Genomic DNA, 27537 nt, shown 5'->3' on the forward strand with positions numbered 1-27537 from the left:
AAAAAAAAAAAAAAAAAAAAAAAAAAAAAAAAAAAAAAAAAGAAACCAACAGGGACTGGAAATATAGTTCAGTGGTACAGTGCTTGCCTTGAATGCATGAGGCCCTGGATTTGACTCCCCAAAAAAAGGAGCCTCAGGAGCCTATAAAAACAAACAGTTCAGGTTCTAGTGCTCTGGCCATGAGACCTTAAACAAATATGTAAGTTTCTTTGCAAGATTCTTTCTTTCCATCCTTCTTTCTCTTCCTTCTCCTCCCCCCAATCCCTTCCTTCCTTCCTTTTTTTCCTATGGTCTAGGGATCGGAACACAGAGCCTCAAACATGCCAGGCACATGATCTACCACCAGAACTTCATCCCTAGCCCACAAACCTACTTACCTCATAAGGATGCAGGAGCAAAACAACCTATATAAATCACTTAGTTTGTGGCACACAGTATATACCCAATAAAGGGTAGTACCAGCTCTTATTATTTCATCATTAACACAAAAACAAAAATCAAAATAATTTTATATAGAGAAAAAAAACAAGGAACTTAGAATCAGGTTGGGTGAACCAAATCATGAGTCTCAGAACTGAATCCTTTAGTTCCATTGAGAATAGGAAAAGGAGCTAGAATATATGAGATTAGAAAAATATTTTCAATTACAAAGGAATTTAAAGTGATTGAAAGAGGATGAAATACTTTCAAGAAACCCCTGTGTGCCTGAGGTGGGGGAGGAACACTCATATGGAGGTTGAAGATCCTCTTATTGACATTGTAAAGTGACCCCTATGAGAAACTTACGCAATTCAATATTACCACTACAAAAGCTTAGTGCTTACCCTGTGGAGAGGCATCAGTGAAGACCAGATCTTCCAGGCCCTGCTCCATGACTTTGATTATAAACTCAGGCCGCCCATTGTTCTCTCCAATGGAGCATCGGTAGCAGCAGCGGCGATTGTTAGTGCGGAGGCTCCAGTAGATGCGTGTGGCCTCATAGCCCACAGGATAGAGGGCAGTGGCACTGTGGAAGTCAGCCATCTGGTGAGGGAGCAGCTGTCCAATGGCATGGAACACAAGGCCCCCTACACGGAACATGTGAAGCCGCTCTCCCCGCTGGATGATGCTAGCAATCTGCTTCACCTCATCCCGTTCAATGTAGACCCGCCGGAAGACAGCAAATGAGCTGAGCTCCTGCTCACAGGGCCCCTTGATCTTATGCATAGGACACAGCATGGTCTTGTCCTTAAAGAACATGCACTTGGCGCGGATGGCACAGGCAAAGTGGTAGACATTGGGGCAACGCATGCGATTACAGCTGCTGGTGGCACCAGTTCGCTGGCACAGGGAGCACTTGGTTAGCAGTCCTCGGTGCAGGGCAACCTCCACATTCATAAGCGCCCCACCCTGGGTCTCATATACTTCCGTGGACCACAGAGCACAGTTGAGGTGTACCCACAGGTCCAGGTCCAGGTTTAGCAAGCGGGCAGGACCATCAGTGGCCCCATCCCCCTCCTCATGACAGAAGCAGCAGCGCCGCATGTCGCGGGGCACCTTGTCAGGCCGCAAGGCTGTGCCAAGTTGTTCCATAAACTCTGCCACTTCCCGCTCATCCTCCTGCCGCCCATTGCCCTTCTGGATGGTCAGAAGCAGCCTCAGCCTCTTCCAGCGCACCCCTTTCCACTTCTTGAGGCGAGGGGAACGGGAATCTTCACCTTCTTCAGGGGGCCGGGCTCGGGGCTTAGGCCGGGCTGATTCGGGGGATGAGGCCAAAGGCAAGGGTGAGGGCATTGGTGGGTCAGCTGAGGGTTCAGTTGCAAGTTCAACCAGGGGTTCAGCAGGAGGGCTGGCAGGGGAGGGTGCCAAGGGGGATGGGGGTGGGGAGGGTTCTTCAGGAGGCGGAGCAGAGAGCTGTCGCACATCCAGATTGGAGACGTTGTAGGTGTAGCTGTGCTGGGTGGCCGGCTCTGGAGCGGGGCTCTCCTACAGGAGAATGCCCTGGATAATTAGTGCCAGCTCCTCCGCTAACTAGCCCTCTCCCTCTTCTCTAAAGCCCTCTGTCTTCTTTGCCTTGGATAGCACCTTTATCGATGACCACCCCTTTTTCCTTCCCTCTACCCACCTGTTTCAGGAGGCTCAAGATGTCTAGCTGGCTCTTAAGGGTGTAGCCAGGCAACACTGCGTCAAACTGCTTTAGCCAATCAGGGCCAGCATCTGAACTCTTGACGCCCAGACCCTTTTCTTTCCCACCTGTAGGAAAGAAGGAGTCAAGAGTCTCTACCAGAACCTTTTTCCTCTGGTCCCAAGGAACTCTTCTGTCCCACTCACCAGGGCCCTCGGCTTCTCCCTTCTTAGGCTCAATGCTTGCCCTGGCAGGGCTCTCTGGAAACAGCACCTCATAGGAGTTGGGGATCTTCATGCTTAGCAGCTCTGCCACTGCCACCATCACACCATTAAGATTCTGCCACAGAAGAAGAAGGGATGGGAGAGACATGTCAGGAGAGTGTCCTGAAGCATGAGTCCCAGGTGGGTGGGGACAAAGTCAGTGCTGCCTGTTCCACTCTAGCTCTTCTCAAACACCTCAGTTACAGCAGGAGGTATTTCTCAAACTGTTACAGATACTCACAGGGGCTCTGCAAGAAGAGAATATTAACTGAATTTAGGAAGTGATGCCCATTATACTCACAAGCTGGAGATTCATTCACCCTATGTGTGCAAATTAAAGCACCTGAGAGTTCTTGTAGTAAAGAAACTGAGTAATGTTGTTTTAACTCTGTTTTCCAATTTTTTTTTTTTTTCTATAAAAACCCTGCTAACATTCAAATACAGCAAAGTTCTACCAAATGTGAGTAAGGAAATTATGTCTTCTGGCACCTGTAGCATTTGTTGCACAAAACACACTCTATTGGCTTGCCAGTTTTTACTACTAGATGAGGAGCTCTGGTGGACAGAGACTATGCTTCATTCACCCTTTTCTCACAATCTCTAGCCCAGGCTTTCACACATAGCAGATATTAAAAAAATAATTTTTTTTAGATGTTAATGGACCTTTATTTTATTCATTTATTTATATGTGGTGCTGAGAATCAAACCCAGTGCCTCACACATGCTCTTAACTCTACCACTGAGCCACAACCCTAGGCCTAGAAGAGATTTTTTTGAATGATCGGATATATTTATCTAGACAAGCAAAGAGACTGCCTTCTTTCTCAGCAAGGTCCTCTTGGCCTCAGAGAACCCGCAGGACACACCTTGGCTGCAGCAGCTGAAACTGTCAGCATGACTGACACCTCACTTCCTTTGCTCTTTTCCCAAGTTGTGGCAGGCAGCTTTCCAGGGACCTCTAAGTCGAGGGTCCCATAAGGTTTGGTATCTGGGAAGACTGAATGAGAAAGGGACATGTATAGAGTTAGTTATCTCCCTCAACCACCCACTCATGCCAGCGCCTGCCAAGCCAGGCCTGACACATCTCCAGCACATACCTGGGATGCTAGCCCGAGGAATGATTGGGATGACAGGAGAGAGGGCCCGGTCATCCTGCTCCCACCGGCCTGAGCCCAGCTGAGGGAAACGAGGGGCCTCCTCCCCCAGGATGCTCTCGGGGGACGATGCCGGCACAATGCTGTCAGGAGAATCACTGTCCTCATCACTCTCCATCCTGTGGGCCAGATGTAGATACCTATTGGTACAGCCCTGGGGACTCTCCCACCCAAATCTAAAAATCTGCCATTGGCCAAAGAAAACTGAAGCAAGCTGTACCCCATTCCATTCTCAATTCCACCCTCACCTGACATCCTCAGTCTGATTGTGGGGGGGTGTGGGCAAGGCGGCCAGCAGGTCTACACTCTTCACCTCTGAAGCATCTGTGGGTAGGGAGAAGAAAAGTCAGGGGTGAGGGTGTCCAGAGTAGACGGTGTTTTCTCCCTGATACTTCATATTCAACTAGCATGAAATCTTAGCTTAGTTATGATTAACCATCAAACTCACCTACCAGTTTGGGGCAGAAAAGCTATATTTATTGGGCCTTTCCTATATGGTAGACCCTGGGCTTTAGGTACCCTTTCTTAAAAATACTTTTTTAGTTGTCAATGAACCTTTATTTTTACTTATTTATATGTGAGGCAAGCACCCTACCACTGGGCCATAAACCCAGGCCCAGGTATACTCTCTATTTCATCTTTTTCTTCTTTTTTCCACCAATACCAAGGATTGAACCCAGGGACTTGCATATGTTAGGCAGCAAGTATTCTACCACTGAGCTACACCCCCCAATCCTTTTTTGTTGTTGTTGTTACTAGGGATTAAACCCAGAGGCACTTTGCCACTCAGCCACATCCCAGCCCTTTTATTTGAGATAGGGTCTCACTAAGTTGCTTAGGGCCTTGATAAATTCCTAAGGCTGGCTTGAACTTGTGATCCTCCTGCTTCAGCCTCCCCAGTCACTGGGATTATAGACATGCACCACTGCACCCTGCACCTCTCTAGTCCTTTTAAGCCTCTTATTTTGAGACAGGTCTCTCTAAGCTGCCAAAGTTGGTGTCAAACTTGTGATCCTCTTGTTTAAGCCTCCTGAGTAGCTGCAATTCTCCTCACCTGGCTTTATTTAATCTTAACGACCTGTTAGATGAATGTTCTAATACTCCATTTATAGGAAGGAAATTGAGGCTCCCACAAGGAAATTTGGCTGAAGTAATACAACTAAATAAATGCAGGCACCAGAGTCCAAATCCAGGTTGGGCTAAAGCTCCACACCCAGGAAAGTTGCACTGTTTCTTCCATACAAAAATTCAATCAGACTCTCCCTGCCACCAACCTCCCCTGTTGCCTCTGCTTCAGATTCCAGAAGCCCATCCTTGTCCCTAACAAATCAGTCCTGAAGAGGCCCTTCCTACCAGGCCACCTATCATGTTAAGCACATAGAGCAGTATGTAATCTACTTGTTTTCTTAAATTGTGTGACAGAGCACAATAATAACTGCTTAAACCCCAGCCACAGAATCCCACTGGGGAAGAAAAGTCAGCTCTTCACTTACCCCTCAGTGCTCCTTCAGTGTCCCGGGAAGAGGCTGTGTCCTTGGGGTGCTCCCCCAGCTCTTCAGAAGGAGTGACACCATTTACCATCTTCTGCTGCACCGATGGGGGTGGGGTGGGGGGCAGCGACGAGGGTGGTGTCGGCGGGTTACTCAGGTTATTCTGGGGGGTGGGGTGGTGTTGTGTGCAAGATGGCATAGGGAGACTGCTATAATCTCCTGGCCCCATACTACATCAGCAATTTCCTCAAGTATTCCATTCCTAGTATCCCCACCCCTACCTCCCCAAGAACTTCATTATTCCCAAAAGGCAATGCCACTTTTCTGACCTTGGTAAGCAGCTGGGAATAGTAGTCAGGGCTGCTGGACAGTGCCCCACTTCCAAAGGCCCCTCTCAGCTGGCTCTGCCCACTGACTGGGCAGCCACTGCCAAAGGGAGCAAAGAGACTAAAATTGGCAGTGATGGTAGGTTCCGTCAGGGGCAGCAAGGACAGCTCCTACAAGGGCAAGATGACAAAGTTGGAAACCTGCAGCACTTGTACCTGCAATTACAAAGCTGGGGGACAGGGTTCCCCCATTCTGGGATGGGACCAGGGGACTGGTTCCTGGGGGAGGTCACCTGTTTTAGCTGTTTCAACAGGGCCTCGTTGGCCCTGACACCATCCTCCTTCCGCAGTTTCTTTCGGGAGCTCACCAACCTGTCGCTTGCCTTCTGTACCCGCTTGGGCTTTGGTGTCAAAGGCTTCCTTGCTGCCGCATCCTAATCCAGATAAACTCTGTAAAGGCTGCTGCCCTTATCTGTTCTGTCTGACCCAGACCTGCTCATTCTTGCATCTCCCACCTCCATTCCAGGCCCCACTGTCTGCTCAACTCTAGCAGGAGTACTCACCTCCTTGTTGCTGGGGGTACCCTGTAGTTTCTGTTCCAGCCCTGCCAGCTTGCTGTCAATGTGCCCGTTGATCTCAGCTCGCAGCCCCTCAGGCCCCCGCCCAGTGCCGAGTTGCACATTCTTTGCTCGTAGAAGCTTCTGCAAGAGCAGATGCCCTGCCTCTGAGCGGGAGCCTGCCAGCAGGAGGTGGTTGCTGGTACCTGATGTCCCTATTGGCTCCCCATTGGCCTCCCTCTTCACTGCCTGGGGTCCCAGGGCACATGGCTCTTCCCGAGGTTCCTGCTTGATGCTGAGTTGGGGTGGCTCAGGTACCACTTGTCCATTCACCTGCTCCAGATGCCCAGGTACCAGGCTGCTCTGCTCTAGCTTCTGGGCTTCTGCTAGGTTGTCTGGGGGATCCCAAGGTCCCAGCCCCTTGCCAAAGAAGGTATCCACAAGCTGGGCAGCAGCAGGTGAGACCCTCTCAGGAGGCAGCTCTGAGGTTGGCCCCTGGGGCTTTGGGGTCCCTGGATGGGTAGGGGTGAGCTGGGCACTGGGGGAAGGTAATTGTGAAGATCTCTTTGGCTCTTGGGGACTGGATGGTGGAGGTGTGGGATGGACAGGGCCAAGGACTGGTCCTGTGGATAAGGCTCCTTGTGGGGTAGGGAGCCGGGGTGGGCCCTGAGGTCTAGGCCCTGCCCCTAGCTCCTGGAGGGGGCCTGTCTGGGATCCAGGGAAACCCCCAGGTTGAGGATGGCTGCCCAAGAGGCCCTGCAGGGGAGAGGGTTGGGTTCCAGGCTCCTGGTAGGGTGGAGTCTGGCGAACGGCCTGACTCTGCTGCAGCTGCCGCTGCATGAGGAGGGCCTGTAGTTGCTGCTGCTGCTGAGGACTCAAGTGCCGCAGCTGTGGGTTTTTGGCCAGAACTCCTTGGAGCTGTGCTCGAAGTTGACCCACTGTAGGCATGACTCCAACCCCAGGCAGACCCTGCCCAGACTGGGTGCCAGATCCTGCTTTGGAAGGCTGTGGCCCTGTATTATTTTGCATGGGTCTCTCTAGCCCAAGGGGCTGTTGTGGCCCCAGAAGGTTCTGGGTCATGGGCATAGGCTGTTCCCCTAAGGAAACAGAGGGCTGGGCCAGCAAGTGGGGCATAGATGAAGCCTCAGAGGATGGTCCACTGCCTAGTTGCCCATGGCTTCCTGCACCTGCTGCGTGTAGCAAGTTAACTTGCTGCTGAGGTTGTCCCGGGAGCCTCAGAGGTGGCTGCAGCTGCAGAGAGTTGGGCTGAGGCTGGGCCTGGGGTTGGACCAGCAAGAGTTGTGAGTCCCCAGAGAGGGAGGGCTTTACCTCTCCTGGCTCAGTAGCCAATGACTCAGGTGCAGTCCCTATTCCTAATGGCCCTCCTTGATGTGTTGAGGGCCCTTCGGTGACTTCTGAAGGAAGAGCGGTCTCTACAATGTTTTGTTCCTTGCCCGTCAGGAGGAGGGTTGGGCCTAGGGCTCCAGAGCTAGAAAAATGTTGAGGAGGCTTGGCTGGCATGCCAGGGCCAAGTGTCACCTGCTGCTGCTGCTGTTGCTGAGGAGATAATAAAGTTCGAGTCTGGTTCAAGAGGCCCATCTGGTGCTGTTGCTGCTGCTGCTGCTGCAGCTGCTGTTGTTGCTGTTGTAACTGCTGCTGTTGCTGAAGTTGTTGTTGCTGCTGCTGCTGCTGCTGCTGAAGCTGTTGCTGCTGTTGCTGAAGTTGTTGCTGCTGTTGCTGTTGAAGCTGCTGCTGCTGCTGTTGAAGCTGCTGTTGCTGCTGTTGCTGCTGCTGCTGCTGTAGTTGCTGTTGCTGCTGTTGTTGAAGCTGCTGCTGCTGTAAGGAGCCCAGAGGCTGAGTGCTCAGTTTGGGCTGACCACTGTGTGATATCAGGCCCTGCTGAAGATGGGAAAGCCCTGCCATGGATCCCTGCTGTTGGTGTTGTTGTTGCTGCTGCTGTTGTTGCTGCTGCTGCTGCTGTTGGGCTGTGACCAGCCGGTGTCCCATAAGGCCATGACCCTGCTGTGTCAGCTGGGGGGAACTCAGCACCCGGGACTGGGTCATAAGCACCTGTCTGTGAGGGCCCTGAGGACCCAAAGCTGCAGGGTGCTGCTGCTGCAACACTGCCACCTGGGAAGGACCCAACATACCCTGGGACCCCTGGGGTGGTTGTGGGGACAACTGCTGCACCAGGAGGCCCTGGTGGCTGCCAGGAGGCAGAAGACCCTGGGGCTTGGGACCCAGAGTCTGGTTTGCTTGTACCCCAGGACCCTGTTGCTGTTGCTGCTGAACTGACACCTGTCCTAGGAGGTGTTGCTGCTGCTGTTGCTGCTGCTGTAATTTCTGAGCCAGCTGCATGCGTTGCTGCTGCAGCTGCAGCTGCCTTTCCTGTAAAAGCCTTGAGTCAGGTCCTAGGCTTCGAAGAGCAAGGTTGCCAGGAAAGAAGCCCCCTGAGGCACCAGCCAAGGATCCAGCCCCACCAGAATGTTGCTGTTGCTGCTGTTGGGCCAGGGCTGTGTTGAGGAATGGGCCAGTAGGCTGTCCAGGTAGTGCCATACCCCCAGGAGGCAGGCGAAGACCTCCAGCTTGCCCACCCGGAGGCCCCTGTGGTGGCTGTAACCCATGGCCAGGGAGCAGCTGACCAGGGAGCTTGGTGAGTAGCCGAGGACTCTGAGAAGGGCTGAGAGCTAGCACAGCTGAGTGCTGTTGCTGCTGTTGCTGCTGTTGTTGCTGTTGTTGCTGCTGCTGTTGCTGTTGCTGCTTGTTTCGATATTCTGCCATGAGATTCGTGTGCTCCTTCTGCTGTTTACGAACCTAACACGAAGGGTAGAAGAGGTCAGCCTGGAACCTGCCCACCCACGCCATCCCTTATTCCTGACTTCTGAATGATAAGTTGAAGTTTGCTTTCCCCACCTGATCCAGCTGTTTCTGGATCTTGCTCTGCTGTTCTGTAACCAGTTTGAGCTTCTCAGCATCAGCTTCTGGGAACTCACGGCCAGCCTTTTTGGCAGTGCGCTGTTTGGCACACAGAGCCTTCCGGGACTTACGGTGCACACCAATCTGCTCCTCTAGCAACTTCAGTTGCATCTGTAGGAGCTGTTGGGTATGGAAGAGCCACTCCTCATACTGCCGCTGATCAGCCTCATCTAGGAGAGGAAGTGGCATGTCAGGACCATAATCCCTCTCTTTCCACTGGTCCTTAAACCACTTCCTTGTACCTTCTCTTCTACCCCATACTCACTGATTACTCCCTGGGCAAAAGTGGGTGGGTTGGGACGAGGCTGGGAGGGGTCACTGGCATTCCGCTCCTGTTATGAGAAAGACCAATAAAAGGTCACTGTTCCACACAAGGCCCTAAGAAAGGTGACTCAATGCATAACATCCATGTTCCAACCCCAACCCCCAGCTCCTGACAACTTACCTGGCCACTCCCAGGTGCCACATGGTTCTGCAAATCATTGCCAGGTCCCCCAGAGAGCCTCTGGGCTAGCAGTGACACTTGCTGCCTGGAGTCCATCAAAGCACAGAGGATTAAGTGTTGTTGAAAGGCAAAGAAGTAGGACAAACAGGAAAGTGGGGCCAAGAAGGGAAGGGGTGTTAACTGGGAAAGAAAAGGGCCAGCCCCAAGTCTTACCTGTTCATACCAGGTGCCACCCCAATGCTGCCCTGAGCCATCACTTTCTTGATGCCTTTTAAAGCTACCATCTTGGCCTTTGCAATGGGATCAATGATGTCTTCTGCAGCAAATTTGTCCAGGTCTAGAGAGGGGATAGCCAAATGAGCTAGACTTTGGAATCAATGCTTTATACATTATATGACTAACACCCTGACCTACACCAAGCCATGAAGAATATGGCACAGTCAGGCAGAAAGACAACTGAAAGAGGAGACAGGTGGCTTGGTGACACAGCTCTGATATTCAGAGAACATGTGATCCAGCCTTTACTTGTACAGTGTCAGGAAAAAGAACTTGGTAAATATTTGTTTAGTCAATAGATTAATGTCACTTCACCTATCTAAACCTCAGTTTACCTGTTTGATAGAGATCATGATCCCTATTCTGGGTATATCATGGAGATGTGACAAGCGGGTATACTTTATGACCTGGAAAGTTCTCTTCAAACATAGTATTCTTAGAGTAAGCACAACTCAGAACCCAAGATGTGGGCACTGTGGCAAAGCCCTAGATGTTAAGAGTAGTTTGGGACACAAAAAGGCATCATCTAAAACCAACTTTCCTGCCAATCTAGGATGCTGGGCTAAAAAGGGTAAAATAAATAACCACCCAAGATGCAAATTTTCCAGCAGGGCACAGTGGCATACACCTGTAATCTCAGGTACTCAGGAGGCTGAGACAGGAAAATCGAGACCAGCCTGGGCAACTTAGCAACATCCTGGCTCAAAATGAAATAAAAAGGGCTGGGAACTCAGTAATAGAGTACTTGCCTAGTATCACCCCCAAAAGAAAAAACAACCTCAAATCTTCCTAAAACCCTTTTCTTGGGCTGGGGATGTGGCTCAGAGGTGGAGCACTTGCCTAGCATGCGTGAGGCACTGGGTTTGATCCTTAGCACCACGTAAATGTAAAATAAAGCGTTCACCTATAGCTAAAAAATAAATACTTAAAAAAAAAAAAAACTTTTCTTTATATATTTCCGTTGCTTAGAAAACAACTGACCCCCGACACACACACACACTTTCTAAAGAACTAACCAAACTCATTGTCCTGGAATTCTGAGGCAGTCAAGAAGAGTACTGGTATTCATATCCAACTCTGCTACTTGCTGTGTAATCATAGACAAGTTACTTAACTTCTATGCCTGTTTCCTCTTCTGTAATCAGACAATAATGGTACCTATTTAGTGAGTCTGTTGTGATGAGGAAATTAGACAATGAGTGTAAAGCACTCAACACACTGCTTGGAAAATAATAATTACTCAATAAATGTTGTTATAAGTTGACGTCTTTCTCAATATGGCTTTTCTTCTTACCTCTTCAAAATTATGGTAGTGCCTGCTCACTTATCTCACTGTTCTCCAACATCCTGGATGGGTTTTCCTGCCACTACAGCTTCACTCTATCTTTCTGTTTATCTGGATTGCTTTCTCTTGTAACACTTCTCTCCAAGTCCTAAACTTTTAGCCTCACCATAGCCACTATAAAGCCTTTGCTAATTAAACTTCATTCATTCCATTCATTCATTCTGATATCTGAATGCCTTCTATAGGTCAAGAACCATTCCCTCCCTTAAAAGCTACAGTGCTTCTGCCTGCCCTAGTACAGTATTTAGCCAAATCACTTTGTGTCCAATCTCCCTTAACTATGGCTTATCTTAGGTTGCTAACCTCAATGCCCATTTGGTGATAACAATGATCACCCCCAATTAACTCAACCATGCCAGAAACTAAGGTTACCTGTATCTGGGAAGAAGTTGTTAGCCAGCTGCTGCTGCATCACCAACTGCTGGGGCTTCATGCACATGGAAGGTGGCATGGTACCCATGGGTTTCTGTGGTAGCACTGGCTGAGGGCTCTGCTGGGGCACCAAGCCTGCTTGCCCCCCATGCTGCCCACTTAGCATATGCCCTTGGTTGGACACCATGGCCATAGATGGGGCCAGGCGCTGCTGGAGGGCATGAGCTGGTGTCTGGGTGGGCATCAGTGGTTGGCTCAAGCCTGGCTGTCGGGTACCTGCAAGACCTAGGGCAAGCTGTTGTTGGGGCCCAGCCAAACTAGAAGAGCCCTCATGTGGCAAAGGCAGGGCCTGGGCAGGGCCTGGTGTGGACAGTAGGGGATGTTGTTGTTGCTGCTGTTGCTGTTGTTGCTGGGCAGGTTGCAGCTGTGCTGAAAGCTGCTGTTTCTTCTGCAGCTCCTTCTTTTCATGTTCCAACAGGTCCTCAATGAGCAGGGGCAACTCACTGGCAACCAGCGAGCTCTCCATCTTGTCCAGCTCATCCCCTGATGTTGCGTGTCCACCAGGCAAGGTCAGGGCCCCACTCTCTAGCTCAAATTTTTCCAGTAAGGAGGATCCTCCTGGGCCACTCAAGGGGCTAGGAGTCAGCAAGTGGGCTGATGGTCCTCCTGTGGCCCCAAAGGAACCCTTCTCAACTGTGTGCCCACCGCTGGAAAATGGTCCTGTGCCCATTCGGGTGTCCCGGCTACCCATCACACTCTGTCCTGGCTTCAGTCCTAGGCCAAGGGAAGTTGTAGCAGGTGCTGATTCTCCCTTGGGGGCAGTAATGGTGAACTGGCAAGGGGAAGGGTGGCGCCCACCTTCCTCCACCTTGGGCTTCACCTCAGGAAGTACAGATGCTATGCGGGGTTCAGATGCATCAGCAGCAGGGGCAGGGCGCTCCTCAGGGCCCAAGGGTCCTGGCTCAACCCCCCGCAGCAGGGCCTCCCGCTCAGCCTTCTCATTTGCCGACTCCACCAGTCTTAGGTGCTCATTAAAGATGTCCTTCTTGTCCCCTGTGTCCAGCTCAGGATCAGTATATGCCAGTAGGTCAAACTCATCTCCATTAAGCAGGTCATCCAGGTGGGGATCATTGGTCTCCAGGTTTTCCAGGGTACCCAGCTCATCATCACCCTTGGCTACATCCACACCCAGACCCAAGTGAGCAAGCTCTTCATCATCCTCTAAGGCCTTGTGGGCATCAAAATCGTCGTCTAGCTCAGAATCCTCACAGGGTAATTTCCCAGTTTCTAGGGCCAGAGGAGGGGGACGGCCAAGCTCAGTGCTTGAGGTGGGACGGCTGACTAGCTCCAAACCAGCTGGCAAAGCCGGACTCTTGGTGTGGACCGTTGGATGAAGGCTATTGTTCAATTCAGGGGCTGGTGGAACAGAGGGTTTCTGTGGGGGAAGACCTGATATTGCCAGGCCTCGAAGTCCTTCAGGGGCTAATCGATGGGGATCTTCATTTACAGGGTAAAAACGGGGCCTCTGAGGGGGGCCCTGACCAGGAAATGGAGCCCCTCCAGGTCCTAGTCCTTTCTGTACATTGTGTCGCAACTCAATGAACTGAGCAGGACCAGCTGGACCAGGCACTGGCTCAGCAGGACCTGGTAGGCGGGTGGGAATTCCCGCCAAGGGAGAACCTAATGTTTGGCGGCCAAGTTCAGGTCCAGGAGTTGATGGAAAGCGAGTAGACATGGCAAGTCGCATGGAGGTTGCTGTTGTTGCCTGCTGCTGCTGCTGCTGCTGCCACAGTTGTTGCTGCTGTTGCTGCTGTAAGGGCAGGGACGCAGGATAGGGCCCTCGCTGATAGAAGGCCTGGGAGCCTCCCACCAGTTGCCTGGAAGAATATGTAACAGTCAGTGAGAGACAATCAGGATAGAGAGAGAGAACAGGACTTACTAGCAACATGAGGAAGGACAGAATTAAAGTAGTGAAGGGGATGGAATGACGAAAAAGTAAATGATACTGGAGAAGGACTGGTAAAAAAGGAAAATCAGAGTATACAATGGCGATAAAATCTGTCCCCTTAGTTTATTCCCAGGGAACCCCCTAGAGCCTCACCGGCTGTTCATGTCCAAAGAAGAAGGTGTGGCTGGTGGAGGTGGCCGAGATAGTCGTTCATCGGTAGGGAAGGCCCCAGGCCCAAGGATGGGGCCACCTAGCTTGCTCGGAGGTAACCCCACAAGGCTGCTCTTATCCTGGAAGAGAGAAGTAGATGAAACTGGAGCCACTTCCATTTCCCTGGCCCTGCCACCCCATGCATGTTATTTACCTGGGTTCCAGTAAAAGGGGTCTGGCCTCGACTCAGCTGATCAAAGGCAGGGCTGCTGGGCTCAGCACCCCAGCTACCTGGGGGCCCTGCTGCACCTGCAGCTGCTGCAGCCGTTTCCTTCTCCTGCCGCAGGGTATTGCGCTGGATCTGCTGCCTAATCAGCAACTCCCGTAGCCGCTGGCGCTGTACAGAAAATGGAGAAAAGGAGTGAACCCATTCTATTCCAATCATGAGCCTGGCACAGAGGATATAGAGATAGGCAGGAGCTGGGGGGCAGAGCTCAGCTGTGGGGTATTCACTCACCTGCCGTTGTTTCTCCAGTTCTGTCTGGCTGAGGTTGGACATGCCTGGGTCCTGGGTACCTGGGAGATCAGGTGCTGCCAAAGAGCTACTCATTGTAGACCCTGGGTCTTGCTTTTCAACTGGAGAGGTGATGCTTGCCCGCTGTGAGGCTCCATGGGACAGGTAGGAGAGGGATCCATCGGGTGCAGGTGGTGGCAGAACTGATGCGGGGCGTAGTGGGGACAGCCCATAACCCTCCCCTGTGGACCCACTGTTGGACCCCAGCGGACTGCCTGATGGATGGAAGTTCCCCGTGGCTACTGTGTAGTTTGTGCTTTGTGGCTTGCCCAAGGTGGGGCCGGGCCCAAAATGGCTGTTGATCCCATGGGGTGGAGGGAGACCAGGCTGAGGGACAGGGGGCTTTAGGGAAGGCTCCCCTACTGCCTGAGGGAAAGTAAAACGCATGGGAGAGGGGGTGCCCACAAATGCACCCGTTCCAGGGGAGCGGGCGAAATTGGGGGGCTGTCCACTTGGAACCTTGGCATGGAGCTCACCTGCTGGCCCCGAGGGCAGGGCTGCTGGGAAGCCCCCAGCCCCCAGAGGAGTGTGGGCTAGAGGCCCAGCCTTAAAGGCAACTTCAGGGGGCTGGGGTCGGGGTGGCTTATGCAATGGGGCAAATGGGTCACGGGACTGAGGGCGCGAGGGTGGGCGAGAATAAGGGTCAGGGGACTGGAAGCGAGGGGTAACAGGGGATGGGCAGAAAGCCTCAGCAGACAGGGGACGAGGAGTTAATGGGGACTGGGAGCTGGACTGGGACTGAGGACTGACGGGCACTCGGGAGAAAGGGTCAGAGGGCAGTGAGCGAGGGGGCAGGGCACAGCAGCTCTCAGGAGGTGGTGGCTGGGGCCGAGGAGTCAATGGGGGCTGGGCATATGGATCAGGGTAGGGACCAGGGCGAAAGATGTCTGGGTGGCTGGGAGGAGAAGGGGCCAAAGCCTGGGAAGAGGGTGGCTCCTGAGGCCGTAGGCCCAGACCTGGGCTCTGGGGCTCTACCTGAGATGCCCGAGGGGTCAGGGGGGCTTTGAAGACATCAGGTGCCTTCAACTCCAGGCCACCCAGATGAGGGCCTGAGGAGGGTGAGTCAACAAAACCCAGGTTTTGGGGTCCATAGCTAGGAGAGGATGCCCCAAGTTCTTCTTTCTTCACCTCTAGGGCCTTCCGGGACTCCCCAAAAGATGGGGGTGAGAGCAAGGGCTCAGAAGCCTTGCCTCCCACTACTCCTGGGCTCTCAGGGACAGCCAGGTTGTCCAGTGAGGGGCAGCGGGGTTTGAGGAAGGGGTCAGGCGTGGAGGGCTGATGTCGAGGGGTGCCAGGTGGGGTAGTGCGGAATTCTCCTGGCTGACCAGTCCCAGGACGAGATGAGGCGCCCAACATCGGGGGCTGCGCAGGGGCCCCAGTCGGACTCGGATAGGGGGGATAAGTGGGTGGTGCCACAGGGAAGCGGGGCTCCAGGGTGTAGGCAGGGGCCAGTCCAAAGGGGTCCTGCGAAGGCACTTGGGCAGGCACCTGGGGCGGGAGCTTGAGGAAGAGCTCACCGGGCGAGTCGGGGCCGGGCACCGTGCCCACTGGTGGCTTCAGGAACCCGTCCGCAGAGGTAGACAAGCCGGCGGGGGTAGTGGGACTGCCAATGAAAATGGTGGGGGCCGCGGCAGGGGGCGGACTGCCCAGTGCTCCTGGCTGAGGGGGAATGCGGAGATGAAGGGCCGGTCGATCAGTCTTACGGGCTATGTCGCCCACCTTGGTCTGCTTGTTGATCTGGCTCTCAGCCTGCTACAGGGAGAGACCAGGCACAGAGCAGTCAGGCTGCTGTAAGCAGGCCCCATGACCCTAGATGGGCCATCCACTATGGAACTTCAATGACTTGGCCCGGCCCAGCCCCAACTCACCTTCTGCACCTTGTTGATGCGGTGAGCCGCTCTGTTATCTTTGGCCTTTTGCTGAGGAATGTAAGACACAACAGAGGCCTAGCACTGAGTCTCAAACCTAATCCTCATCCCTCATGATGTTACTCACACTCCCTACCCATAAGCTGGTCCCTCTTGGCCCAGCTTCTTTAGGAATAGGGAATGGAAAGATCTAAGGTAAATATACCATAGATATCTCCCCTCCACCTCCATTCCAAGGCTGGCCCATGCTCCTTTCTGTCTCACCAGATAGGGGGCTTTGTCAGCAGCTGGAACCTTTCTCCAGAGCTTCATGATTTGTTTGCAACGGTTAGACCAATCTGGAAGGCAAAGGTATTGAGTCAGAGACTTAGCAGGTGACTGCTCCACCTGCCAGGCTGCCAAGTTGTTTCCCTTGCCCTCAACCCACAGGTACCTGGGTAATCTTGCTTGAGATTTGGAAAGTTAATGTTGGCATAGAGCACAGGTGAGATGGTAGAGAGCTGGCCCAACTCCTCATCCTTCTCCCAGCGCTGCAGATTCCGTTGATTATAGGAGAGCCCGTCGCCCTCACCCTCTGTGGTGGGAGTGGTGGGGGTGGAGGGTGTGGTGCCCCCCGAGCCTGTCCAAGGGCTGTCTGGCTCACCGGGTTCTGGGCTAAAGAAGCCCCCGCGCTCCCTGGGGCGCAGGGGCAGAGAGTCACAGTGGGCAGGGATGCCAAGTCCCCCACCAGGCCACCGCCCTGCCCCAATAAAGGAAGGACATTAACAAGGGAATGAGAAGAGCAGGGGAAGTATTGCTATAGTGACCCAGAAGTCCAAGCCAAGGTATGGACCTGGTTGGAGGGAAAGGATAACAGGAACTACCCACAGAGATTAAGCATAGATACCAACCTAGAATCCAAGAACGGGGACTGACAGAGGCCCGGATAGGAGTCCATTGGGCTGCTGGAGGGGAGATTGACCAGAGGGAGTCCACCTACAAGAGGGATAGGATCAGAGGAAAGGGAGTGACTGGACTACTCTGGGAGCAAGCTTATTTATCCCTTGGCCACTCCCCACTCCATATCACCTTGGATAAAGGGCCTCTGCAGTGGTGTACGGCTGCCTTCTAGGCCAGGGGTTCCACAGCCCAGATGCTGCTCTCGTTCAGAACCCAGGACATCCTTGAAGAGCTGCTGCAGATCCTTGGACTCCATCTTGGGCAGTTCTGTGGGGGAACGATAAAGGATGCTGCTGAGGAAGAAGGGAAGGGTCACCACAGGTCAACAAATGGTCATGGCCAGAGAGGGTGCCCAGGACTTCCCACCAGAGAAGATCATCCCACAAGTGGGACATGAATAAATACAACCCTTATAAGCCTCACCTTCTGTAGGAATCCTGTCTAAGTCAGAGCTAAGCATCCCTTCACCTGGGGTGCCTGGCTTCTCAGGGTCACTGGGCACAGGGGATGCCTTTACACCTCCATCCTCAGGACCTGCAATTATCAGGAGAAACCCATCAGCCAAGGCCATGGAGATATGAAGGTACCACACTGGCCATCCTGAACTGCAGAAAGGTATGGAACAATTTCCAGCCTCCAACCCTGACAGTGCTCAAGGGCAGAGCTAACTGACAGAAGCAAAGCCAATAAAGGACACAGTCCACCCAGTGGCCCTTACCTGGTATATCAGCCATGCCCTCGGGGCCACGGGATTCTTCATCTGCAACATCTGGACCATCACCTCCTATAAGCAATAGGCCCCACTCCAATCAGAGACGCGCTATTCTCCAGCTTCACCAGCCAGGGCCTTTAGCATACCCTTAACTGCTGGAGGCTAGCCCCTTCCCTGCAAACACCCACCAGCTCCTAAGCAAAAGGCAAGTTGGATCCCCTCAGATCATTTCACTCATAAAGAACTAACCTTTCTGTGAAGTGGTGAGCTCCTTCCTATCTGAGCCTCCATCCCCACGGGCTTTTGGGGTTCCTAGCCCAAAGGTTGGCCGGCTCACCCCAACTGCAAAAAGGGCCTTCCGGCTCAGGTCCAGCAGCTCCTTCCCAAAGAAGGCTTCCTATGATAGGAGTCAGAAGAAACAGGCTCTTGATGCCTTACATGTACAGATACCTCCCTTGCCCCTCAGAGTCTGAGACCCACCTGCAGGTAAACAGGGAACATATCCTCTAGTTTGCTTTTCTTGCGCCCTCGTCGCTGCTGCTTCTTCTTCTCATCCCCATCAGTGAGGTTCTGTTCCATGGAGCCCTCTGCAGGCAGATCAGTAGGCATCACTGTGGACAGAATGGGAAGGCTCTGGCTCTCTGGGAACATTGGGTATCATGTACCCAATTGGACTAGAAAATACTTTCTACCTACTCTCTCCCCTAAAATCAACTGGGCCCATCACCCTCTTGGCCCTTGCAGCAAGTCCCCACCCTGAGCCTCCCTGGCATTGTTCTGTGGGTGCTGTGATCCCCACCTTCTCCCAGGTCCCACTGGTGCCCTCACCCGTCTCACCCTCGTCGGGCTGCCCATCCCCACTCAACACCTCCGCCTGTGCAGCAGGCCCCTTTTTCACGCGTGTGTGGGATTTCCGTTGTCGCACCATGAAACCACCAATGCCTATGAGGAGGTGGAGCTGAGGATAAGTAGCTGCTGAGGGACCTGTTAAACTGTCCTTCCCATCCCACCTCCCCATCCCAGGGCCTTACCAGGCCGATAGGGTTTGCGCTTGCGTTTTTTGCTTTCTTCAGTCTCTTCTTTGCCAGGTTCCACATCAGGGCTTGCAGGGCCCTCTAGTTTAATTTCACACTCCATGTGTTCCACACCACCTGCATATGATGACAGAAGCGACGGAGGTAGATCAGAGGCATGGGCCCGTTTACCCTTGTTATCCTGCCCCAGAGAACCTGGTACCTTGCCACAGAGTCACCTAGACAAGACCAACAGTGCTGGAAGCTGACTTGGAGTAGCAACATGGACCCCACTCAATAGCCCAACTCCCACGTGTGTTCCCTGAGATTTCTGGCCCAACCTTCACCCTTGAGCAGCTCGTCGGTATCCAGGTCCCCATCCTTCTTGTCATCAGGGCCAAGGGCATCAGAGGGCTCAGAACCCTCCAGCCCTGCTTCGCCTGGGAGGCCCAGACGGCCTCGCCTCTGGCGCCGCTTGTGCAGTGGCGACATGGTCAGGTTACGCAGCACAGCCATGCCTGTTTCTGTCAGCCACACACCTTCGAAGCGAAAGTACTGGGGCTCTGTACAAGGAGGAAAAGTGTGTGAGCTGTGGACAGAAGCCCCAGGGAAACTAGAACTCCAAGTTTCAACCTATGTCTCCTGCTGAGACAAAAAACAGACAAAAAGTCCACCCTGGGATCTGAGGGCTGGGAAAAAAGTCCAAAAAGGGGCACGGATTGAAGCCTGAGTTCTCTGTCAGTGACCCAGGGGAATCTAGAGAGGGGACTGCCTTTGCAGAAGCCTGACTTTACTCAGGATTAACCCCAATTTCACCAATTAGATTCTCTAGCTGTCCAGGGACCAGAAGGGTCCCTATTTGCTGACTGCCAGCACATAGTACCCCAGATGCCAGAAGTAGTATCCACATCATGATGGAAGAGATGGCTCCCAACCCATTCAAGGAGGAAGAAAGAGTTGTGCTCTCTAGCGATAAAATTCTGGGAGTAAAGATAGGTCATGTTTCCTGGTAAAAAGAACAATGTTCAATAAACTGAAGGTACTTTGCTTCTAGTCATAACTTTGCCACTAACTTACTAGGAGACTATGGGCAGGACACTCAACCTCCCTGGATCTACTTTCTCCTCTTAAAATGGAGAAAATGATGGGACTGAGGCTGAAGCTCAGTGGTAAAGTGCTTGCCTCGTATGTGTGAGGCACTGGGTTCAATCCTCAGCACCACAAAAACATCTAAGACTAAATAAACATTTTTTAAAAATAAAAACAAAATGAGAAAATGAAGTTAGGGGGTTGGAGCTAAAGTGTATGGTATTGAAGGTTTCCTCTGGCATGCAAAATTTCTGGGACTCACCTGGCTCTTTCACCTTCATAGGCACCAATTCTGGAGGGGCAACAGGCACTGTGGAGGGAAGAACCAAGCAGGCAGCTTAGGCACTGTCTTAAAACCAAGTACCCATATTTTGTCTCCTCCTTGCCCTCCCAGCAACTGGTACTCACCCACAGGCTTTACCACATAGGGCTGGCAGGAGACACAGTCAAAGCCCTCATCAGCTGCCTGCTCCACATCATCCTCAGTGAGTAGGCTCTGGCAGCGAGCATGCATCCACCTGGGAGAACAGAGACAAGACAGGGGTGATGAGAGCACAGGCAATGCCAGGCTGACAACAGAGAAGTGGGACTGACACAAGGGTAAAGCGATGCTCTCACCGTTCACAATGGCGGCATTGAATTAACAGGTCCTCTTCAACATACGGTGAATGACAGATAGGGCAGGTTACCAGGCTGGCACAGGGCCCACAGTGTGTATAGCTATTCTGCCATTCACAGTGGAAGCCAGGGGAAGCGGCCCCACACTGCATACAAGACACACACCTGATGGGGTAGAAAGATAGACCCTCAACACCTAACCTACCCAAGTCAAGGAAAGGCACTCCCCCTCAGAGAACCAAATAAGCAGCATGCCTCCTAAATTCAACCTCTGTCACATATGCAACATCACACCCATTCTAACATCTAAGGCCCAAATGCCCCATCCTCTCAAGCCCCAGGCTCCTCAGAAGACCCAGGTCTCCTTACCACTTGCACTTCCAGCCACCCTTGGGCACGGTGAGCAGTGGGGGGTCCAGGCAGTATGTGTGGTAACTAATGTCACAGTCATCACAGAGCAGCAGACGTGAAGGGTCAGAGGCCTGGCCACACACCTCACACACGATACACTCCACACAACGCCAGCCCTTTAGCAGCATCACCTTAGTAATCTAGTGTAATGTAAAAGAGGGGAATTTCTTGGGGTGTGAAGGAGGAGGGAGACATATATTGATGGGGCTGGAGGAACCCCAGTACAAGTCAGGCTTCCACTTGAGCACAGGTAGGCTTATACAGAGCACCCTCACCCCTGAAAACGGTGACTCTAAACAGGCTTCCTGGGATCTCTGTCAGTCACAGAACAGCCTCACCAGCCACTACCTCACAACAAGTGTGGAATAGCAATCTTTCACTAGTCAGAAAACCACAGACAAAATTAGGATGCACTTCCCTCAATTTCCTTGAATATTTAGAACCTGTTACTAAAACAAGTGCTAACCATGAATTAAATCATAAATTAATATTACTGACAAACTAAAAATGAGCATACACACTTAGATCAAAACACTGCTTTCTCTTTGTGGAGACATCTTATAGTTTGATTTTATATTATAACTCCAGGCTACACCATGATTTATACTAGTAAAGTTGTCATTGTTTAATGTAATGGATTGAATTATGTCACACGCTTTGGTCTACCACAATGAAACTATAAAGTCTTCCATAATTTCCAAAAGACTTTTCACCAAAATAAGCTTAATAGTCCCGGGAAACTGATGAATAACTTCCAGAGCAATGGTCACTTTAAGAGGTACTGTGGCCAGAGCAAGAGATTAAGTAAGAAAGAACTGACCCTGTTCCCCAGTCCACACCTCTTGGGTCCTGAACTCACCTTGCTGTTGACACAGTAAGGGTGATAGCACTGAGAGCACTGTGAACAGGCCAGGAGGTGGCCCTCGGCCCCCCGACCAAAGCTGCCACATACCACACACATGTCCTATAGAAACAAAGAAGTCTCAATGTTCAAGCAGATCTCCTTATTTTGCCTGTCCCAGCTAACTACTAGAACACTTAACCTTAGACCAAGAAGCCAGGAAATCAGAAGCCCACTCCACAGTACTGTGACACTTACAGGGCCACCTCAAGACCCCAGCTCCTCCTTTTCAACCCAAAGGAACTATGCCTCCCTAGAATGTCTCACTCACCTAATAAGTAACTTGAGTTTATAAAGTTCAGCATATGTATTGGTATGAAAAAATTATAGGAAGGTAAAATGGAATAAAGACTGGTCAGGGGAGAGTCACATATGTGATAGAAGTCTGTCTGCTTCAAGATTATTCAAGTGAGAACATATGTAAGCTCCCCCTAAACAATAAGCTTCGACAGGGCAAAGATCATTTTTGCCTTTCTTACTGCTACATGGAATTAATTTATTGTCCACTTGCTTTCTTATTAGCTGGGTATCCCCAGCAATAGGTACATGGTTTCCCCCATGTCACCAAAACACACACACACACACACACACACACATACACACACTGCTGGGGATAGAACTACCACAAGTATAATACCTGCATTAGAACAAATTTGTCTGTGTTGGAAAAAAGAACCACAGTATTCTGCATGGTGTCATCATCTTCTTCCTCCTCCTCCTTGCTGGGAGAGCTATCAATATCAGCCACCTTATAGGCAGAGAGTTGTGAAAGTGAGGAAAATAAGTCTACCCCAAATAAGGTGTTTCCCTCTTTGGCACTGGGGAAGGAGGTGTGAACCCTAGGCTAGATGAAGGCTAGATGCCAGATCTAAGAGGAAGAACAATATCCCAACTCCCAATCTGGGCCTCAGCTCAATGGCAAGGATTTCAGAGAAGACTGGGGACCAAGTACACAGACAGGAGTACAGACTAGCCAGACAAACCTTAGGCTAACAGGCTGATAGGCTAGCATACAGGGGACTGGCATGATATAAAGGGTGTTTAATTCTGAAGGGGCCAGGTAAAGCATGCTTGGGGAATGGGAAGCCTCTCCTTACTACCAGAGTCTCGATGGAAGAAGTGGTTGATTTTAGCCGGGCCCGTCCTCTCCCTCGTCCTCCATGTGCTCCTCCTCGAGGCCGGCGTCTTCCTGGGAAACTACTGCTGCGACCCTGAGTGAGGGAAGAGGATGATTACAAGAAAAAGTCAAGGACTCGTGTGTTGGATCCACAGGCTCAAAGAGAAGAGACAAATGACAGAGTATGACTAGTAATTAAACCCAGGAGCCCCACTTAGAGCAGGGAAAAGTCAAGCTCCCAAATATCAACAAGTAGTTGCTCTGGCACACACCAATTACCCTCTTTCAAGAAAGAGTGACCAGGGGACTGGGGTTGTGGTTCAGTGAGGGAGTGCTTGCCTAGCATGTATGAAGCACCAGGTTCAATCCTCAGTACCACAAAAAATATATATATAAATAAAATAAAGGTACTGTGTCCACCTACAATTGAAAAAAAAAGAGTGACCAACATGATCCAAGGAGATAAAATAGTGACTTGAGAGACCTAAGTTTCTGATTCCAGTTCTCCTACTAAGTGATCAAGAGCCTAGGTAAATCATCTGCCCACTCTATGTATCAGTATTCTCTTTAGTAAAATATGAAGTTGGACTAAAGCATCTCTACAAGCCTGGGATTCAGTAAACCAATTGTGAAGGTTATCAGTGGCAAATGACTGTACCTCTCACAGTATTGTGACCTTGACCACATACAGTGGCTGCATAGCCCCCTCACCTGTTTGATTCGGGAACGGGCTGGGGAGCTGCGCCGCCGCCCCTTGTCCCCCTCAGCTTTGCCTCCGCTGATAGCTGTCCCAGCATCACACAATAGAGAGTCATCAGTCTCTGGCAGCGAGTCGGTACAGAGTCGCAGGGAGCCCTCATCTCGAACTGGACTAACATCCGTAGATACCCCCAGCTCCATAGACAAGGAGCCACCCCCCTCAGGGTCAGGAGAACCCAGCAGGGGCTCTGAGCCAGGAAAACTGGCACTGGCATCGCCCTGGCTCAGATTAGAGATCTCATTAACAATGTCAGATTTGATGAGAGTGGGTGGTATGGAGGCCACTGGTACACGGGGCTCCTCTTGTTCTTCACAGGGTGATCCTTGCCCTGCCTGCTTGCATTCTGGGCCATAGACCTCCATAGGGGTCACAGGGGCCAGCTCCTCGGGGTCCAGGAGCACAGGGGAACCTTTAGGTTCACTAGCCAAACTGGCAGGGGTCTGTCCAGCCTCTGGCTGTGAACCAGGAGCATCAGTCCCATCCAGAGGCGCTGTGTCTTCCCCCAAGCCGGAGAAGTCATCTAGAGCTGGGGCAGGGCTGGGGGCAGGGCAGGAAAGGTCCCCCATGGGGGAAAGGAGAGGACTGGTGGCACTGGGTTCCAAGGCTGGGCACTCAGGTTCTGGGCCTTTCTCAGTCTCCATCTCATGCAACTCAGCCTCATCTGAGATATCCATTGCCTTTCCCATGGGACTCAATGGGGAGGGAATGGACAGTGGCAGAGCAGGAGGGGAGCACCGGGAAGGAGGGGAGTCTAGAAGAGGGAGGGGATGCTGAAGAAGTGGAGAACACTGTGGAGCAAGAGGTTCCATCAGGATGGGAGAAGCAGGTCCCATTGGAGAGCCTGGAGATGGGGGAAGGATCATTGGGGGCACAGGCTCAGGGTCAGTGCAGTTAGCTTCCGGTGGAGGGCTGATGGGTGTCTCTAGGATGGGGGCAGCCAATGGTGACTCAGAATCACTGTCCCCTTTGACACCAAAGGGGTACTCTAACTCCCCCAAAGGAGACAGAGCTGGTGGGGCTGTAGCTGGAATAATGGGTGACAGTGGAGGAGGAAGAGGATCTGGGAGGAAGAAAAAAGAGAAGCTCTAGATTAGATGTGCCATAAAGAGTTAAGACTGTCCCAGAGTAAACAGGCACTAACCTCCCCTTACCTGATGGCATCAGCTGAGGTGACAAGGATGGCTCCCCTGATGGGGACATGGGCATCTCCTCAGGTAGAGGGGATAGAGGTGGTTCCCCAGGCTCAGACAGGGCCGGCTCTCCAAGCAAGGGGGACAAGGGAGGCTCCCCAGGTGGGGGAAACAAGGGCAACTCCTCAGATGCAGGGCACAGGTGTGGCTCCTCAGGAGGCTCTTCAGGCTGAAGGGATCGGCATGGTTCCTCAAGCTGGGGGGTCAGGCATGGCTCCTCAGGCATAGGCGACTGGTGGGGCTCCTCAGGCTGGAGGGTAAGCAATCCCTCAGGCTGAGGGGATAAGCATGGTTCCTCAGTCACAGGAGATAGGTGTAGTTTCTCAGGCTGAGAGGATAGACATGGCTCCTCAAGCACAGGGGACAAACATGGCTCCTCAGGCCGTGAGGACAGGTGCGGCTCCTCAGGCCGTGGGGACAGGTGCAGCTCCTCAGGCCGTGGGGACAGGTGCGGCTCCTCAGACCGTGGGGACAGGTGCAGCTCCTTAGGCTGGGGATAGAGTCTCGGCTCCTCAGGCTGCAGGGACAGGTGCAGCTTCTCAGACTGGGAACAAAGTTGGGGCTCCTCAGGCTGTGGGGACAGGTGTGGCTCCTCAGGCCGGGGGCAGAGTCTCAGCTCCTCAGGCAGTGGCGACAGGGGTGACTCCTCCAGTGGCAGGGACATGAGCGAGTCCTCCGGTGGTGGAGAAGCAGATAAATCTTCAGGTGGTGGAGATGTGGGCGAGTCCTCAGGTGGTGGGGATAGGCGTGAAGCCTCAGGTGGAGGTGACGTGGGGGACTCCTCAGGTGGCGGAGACAAGGGAGATTCCTCAGGTGGTGGGGACAGGCGTGACACCTCAGGTAGGGGGGATAAGTGTGATACCTCAGGCAGTGGGGACAGGCATGATACCTCAGGTGGGGGGGACATAGGTGAGTCTTCAGGTGGTGGAGACATGGGTGAGTCCTCAGGGGGTGGGGACAGGCGTGAAGCCTCAGGAGGTGGAGACAAGGGAGACTCTTCAGGTGGAGGGGACAAGGGAGACTCTTCAAATGGTGGGAACAGACGAGATGCCTCAGGTGGTGGAGACATGGGTGACTCTTCAGGTGGAGGGGACATAGGTGACTCCTCAGGTGGTGGAGACAGGCGAGATGCCTCAGGTGGTGGGGAACTGGGCAATTCTTCAGGTGGGGGTGACAAGGGAGACTCCTCAAATGGAGGAGACAGGGGTGATGCTTCAGGTGGTGGGGACAAGGGCGTCTCAAGTGAGGGAGATGGGGGTGATGCTTCTGGTGGAGAGAAGGGTGACTCTTCCAGTGGAGAAAAAGGTGATGATTCAGGTGGGGGAGACAGAGGAGACTCTTCAGGCGGTGGGGAAAGGGGTGATTCCTCAGGCAGAGAGGACAGGTGTGACATCTCAGGCGGTGGGGAAGCAGGTGATTCCTCAGGCGGCGGGGACAGGCGTGAGGCTTCAGGAGGTGGAGACGTGGGTGATTCCTCAGGTGGTGGGGACAGGGGTGACTCCTCAGGTGGGGGCAGCAGTGGCATCTCCTCATTTAGGGTGGTCTCCAACCGAGACTCAGGTTGGGCCCCTGCTCTCCCTGCAGACACAACACATAAAACTCCCATCTAGCTCAGATTTACTGCACAGAAAGTAAAATGTTTAAAGCAAAGGAAAATCTGTTTCTTACCACAGAATAAAGGGGGATTAATTTCAGGGATCCTCAAACCCTACTCACCTAGTGGTTTGGCTTCACATTGCAGGGGCCCCGATTCCTTGGGTTGCATAGAGGTCACGTGCCCACCCTTTGGCTGCCCTTGGCATGCAACGCACAGAGCATCGGGCTCATCAGTGGGGATATCGCCAGGCTCTGGGGGTGAAAATCTGCAGAGGGTACAGGGGAGCAGGCACTGTGGCTCTCACCAGCTAACAATTCCTAGAGAGCACACTGGGGTGATGTGTGAATACTGTGGATTGCGCTGCCCCCTTTAGGGCTCTCCTCTAAAAGTCCATGCTTTAACATGGCCTCTGCCAATCTCAATCCTTCTGACCACCCCCCAATCCCAATCTCAACCAGTTCACACCACTTACCTCCTACAGACAGGAGAATGCTGCTCAGCAACAGAACTGATAGGTTGACCTCCCTGGGCTTTGTGACAGCGGTGACAGAGTGAGTAGTTCTCAAACCACTCGGAGTTGGGATTCAGCTCTGCTGAACCTGTTCCACAGGCCCGGCATACCCGACATGCCTAGAAGGGAATAGACAAAACAGGCATTGGTCAAACTAACAGAACTGGTCACCATAGGAAAACTCTGGGGATGCTGTAGAGGCAGAATCAGGAGACACTCACCTTACACTTCCAAGAGTGAGCAGGCAGTTCCTCCATGGGTGGTTTTAAGCAGAAGGTATGATATCCTTTGTCACAAGTCTCACAGACCAACATCTTAGAGTCATTCCCAGGTTTCCTGCAGGGGTACAGGGCACATTATGGGGTCCTCATTTTCTACCTTAGCCTATGTTCTGCTTCCCTCTTGTCTTCCTAGTCTTACCTGCAGGCTTGGCACACTTTGCATTCAGGGCACTGCCAGCCAGCACGCTTGCGGGGAGTCAAAGCAGTATCCAAGCAGGCCCCATGATAGTGATGCCCACAGCTGGTACAGAAGAACAGGTCACATAATTCCCCTGGTCCCTCACATACTGCACAGTGAGCCTCCTCTGCAGAGGGAAGAGACAGACAACACAGGTCAGCTGCAGATTCCTTACCAGGTACATAACAGGTATTCCATGGGCACAGAATAAATGTATAACATAGTTTACTGAGTACTGGCTCAAAATATGCCAGGTACTATTCTAGGCACTGTGGACACTATGGTAAATGAGACAAGCAAATACCCCATGCTCACAAAGTTCACACATATTTTAGTGGGGCAGACTGATGGTGTATAATTACAGATTTGAGA

The 27537-nt window shown here is 52.3% G+C and overlaps 1 protein-coding gene across 12 annotated transcripts in view; it reads right to left on the minus strand.

Annotated features, from left to right (window-relative positions):
* Positions 1-27537, minus strand: part of Kmt2d (lysine methyltransferase 2D) — a 39319-nt gene that overhangs the window by 5796 nt on the left and 5986 nt on the right. For 2 of the 12 annotated variants that reach the window (XM_048802638.1, XM_048802648.1), the window contains exons 7-49: positions 27127-27292; positions 26928-27042; positions 26668-26825; positions 26315-26460; positions 24560-26176; positions 23360-24468; positions 22629-22742; positions 22169-22279; positions 21490-21594; positions 20589-20770; positions 20220-20384; positions 20010-20119; positions 19864-19911; positions 18854-19075; positions 18531-18650; positions 18328-18441; positions 17980-18110; positions 17749-17896; positions 17506-17571; positions 17211-17321; positions 16917-17054; positions 16739-16823; positions 16282-16523; positions 16113-16186; positions 15849-15899; positions 13924-15732; positions 13621-13803; positions 13410-13546; positions 11309-13185; positions 9529-9652; positions 9316-9400; positions 9136-9202; positions 8808-9040; positions 5901-8708; positions 5631-5771; positions 5341-5508; positions 5015-5174; positions 3770-3845; positions 3465-3640; positions 3234-3364; positions 2311-2443; positions 2105-2232; positions 825-1965 (exon numbers count right to left, since the gene is read on the minus strand). In XM_048802638.1, the coding sequence (XP_048658595.1) occupies positions 825-1965; positions 2105-2232; positions 2311-2443; positions 3234-3364; positions 3465-3640; positions 3770-3845; positions 5015-5174; positions 5341-5508; positions 5631-5771; positions 5901-8708; positions 8808-9040; positions 9136-9202; positions 9316-9400; positions 9529-9652; positions 11309-13185; positions 13410-13546; positions 13621-13803; positions 13924-15732; positions 15849-15899; positions 16113-16186; positions 16282-16523; positions 16739-16823; positions 16917-17054; positions 17211-17321; positions 17506-17571; positions 17749-17896; positions 17980-18110; positions 18328-18441; positions 18531-18650; positions 18854-19075; positions 19864-19911; positions 20010-20119; positions 20220-20384; positions 20589-20770; positions 21490-21594; positions 22169-22279; positions 22629-22742; positions 23360-24468; positions 24560-26176; positions 26315-26460; positions 26668-26825; positions 26928-27042; positions 27127-27292 (15225 nt within the window). The remainder of the gene's footprint in view (positions 1-824; positions 1966-2104; positions 2233-2310; positions 2444-3233; positions 3365-3464; positions 3641-3769; positions 3846-5014; positions 5175-5340; positions 5509-5630; positions 5772-5900; positions 8709-8807; positions 9041-9135; positions 9203-9315; positions 9401-9528; positions 9653-11308; positions 13186-13409; positions 13547-13620; positions 13804-13923; positions 15733-15848; positions 15900-16112; positions 16187-16281; positions 16524-16738; positions 16824-16916; positions 17055-17210; positions 17322-17505; positions 17572-17748; positions 17897-17979; positions 18111-18327; positions 18442-18530; positions 18651-18853; positions 19076-19863; positions 19912-20009; positions 20120-20219; positions 20385-20588; positions 20771-21489; positions 21595-22168; positions 22280-22628; positions 22743-23359; positions 24469-24559; positions 26177-26314; positions 26461-26667; positions 26826-26927; positions 27043-27126; positions 27293-27537) is intronic. The other 10 variants (XM_048802649.1, XM_048802639.1, XM_048802641.1 and 7 more) reach the window with 10 other exon arrangements.

The sequence above is a fragment of the Marmota marmota genome, unplaced genomic scaffold (genome assembly GCF_001458135.2).
Source record: "Marmota marmota marmota unplaced genomic scaffold, marMar, whole genome shotgun sequence".
Taxonomy (NCBI): Eukaryota; Metazoa; Chordata; class Mammalia; order Rodentia; family Sciuridae; genus Marmota; species Marmota marmota.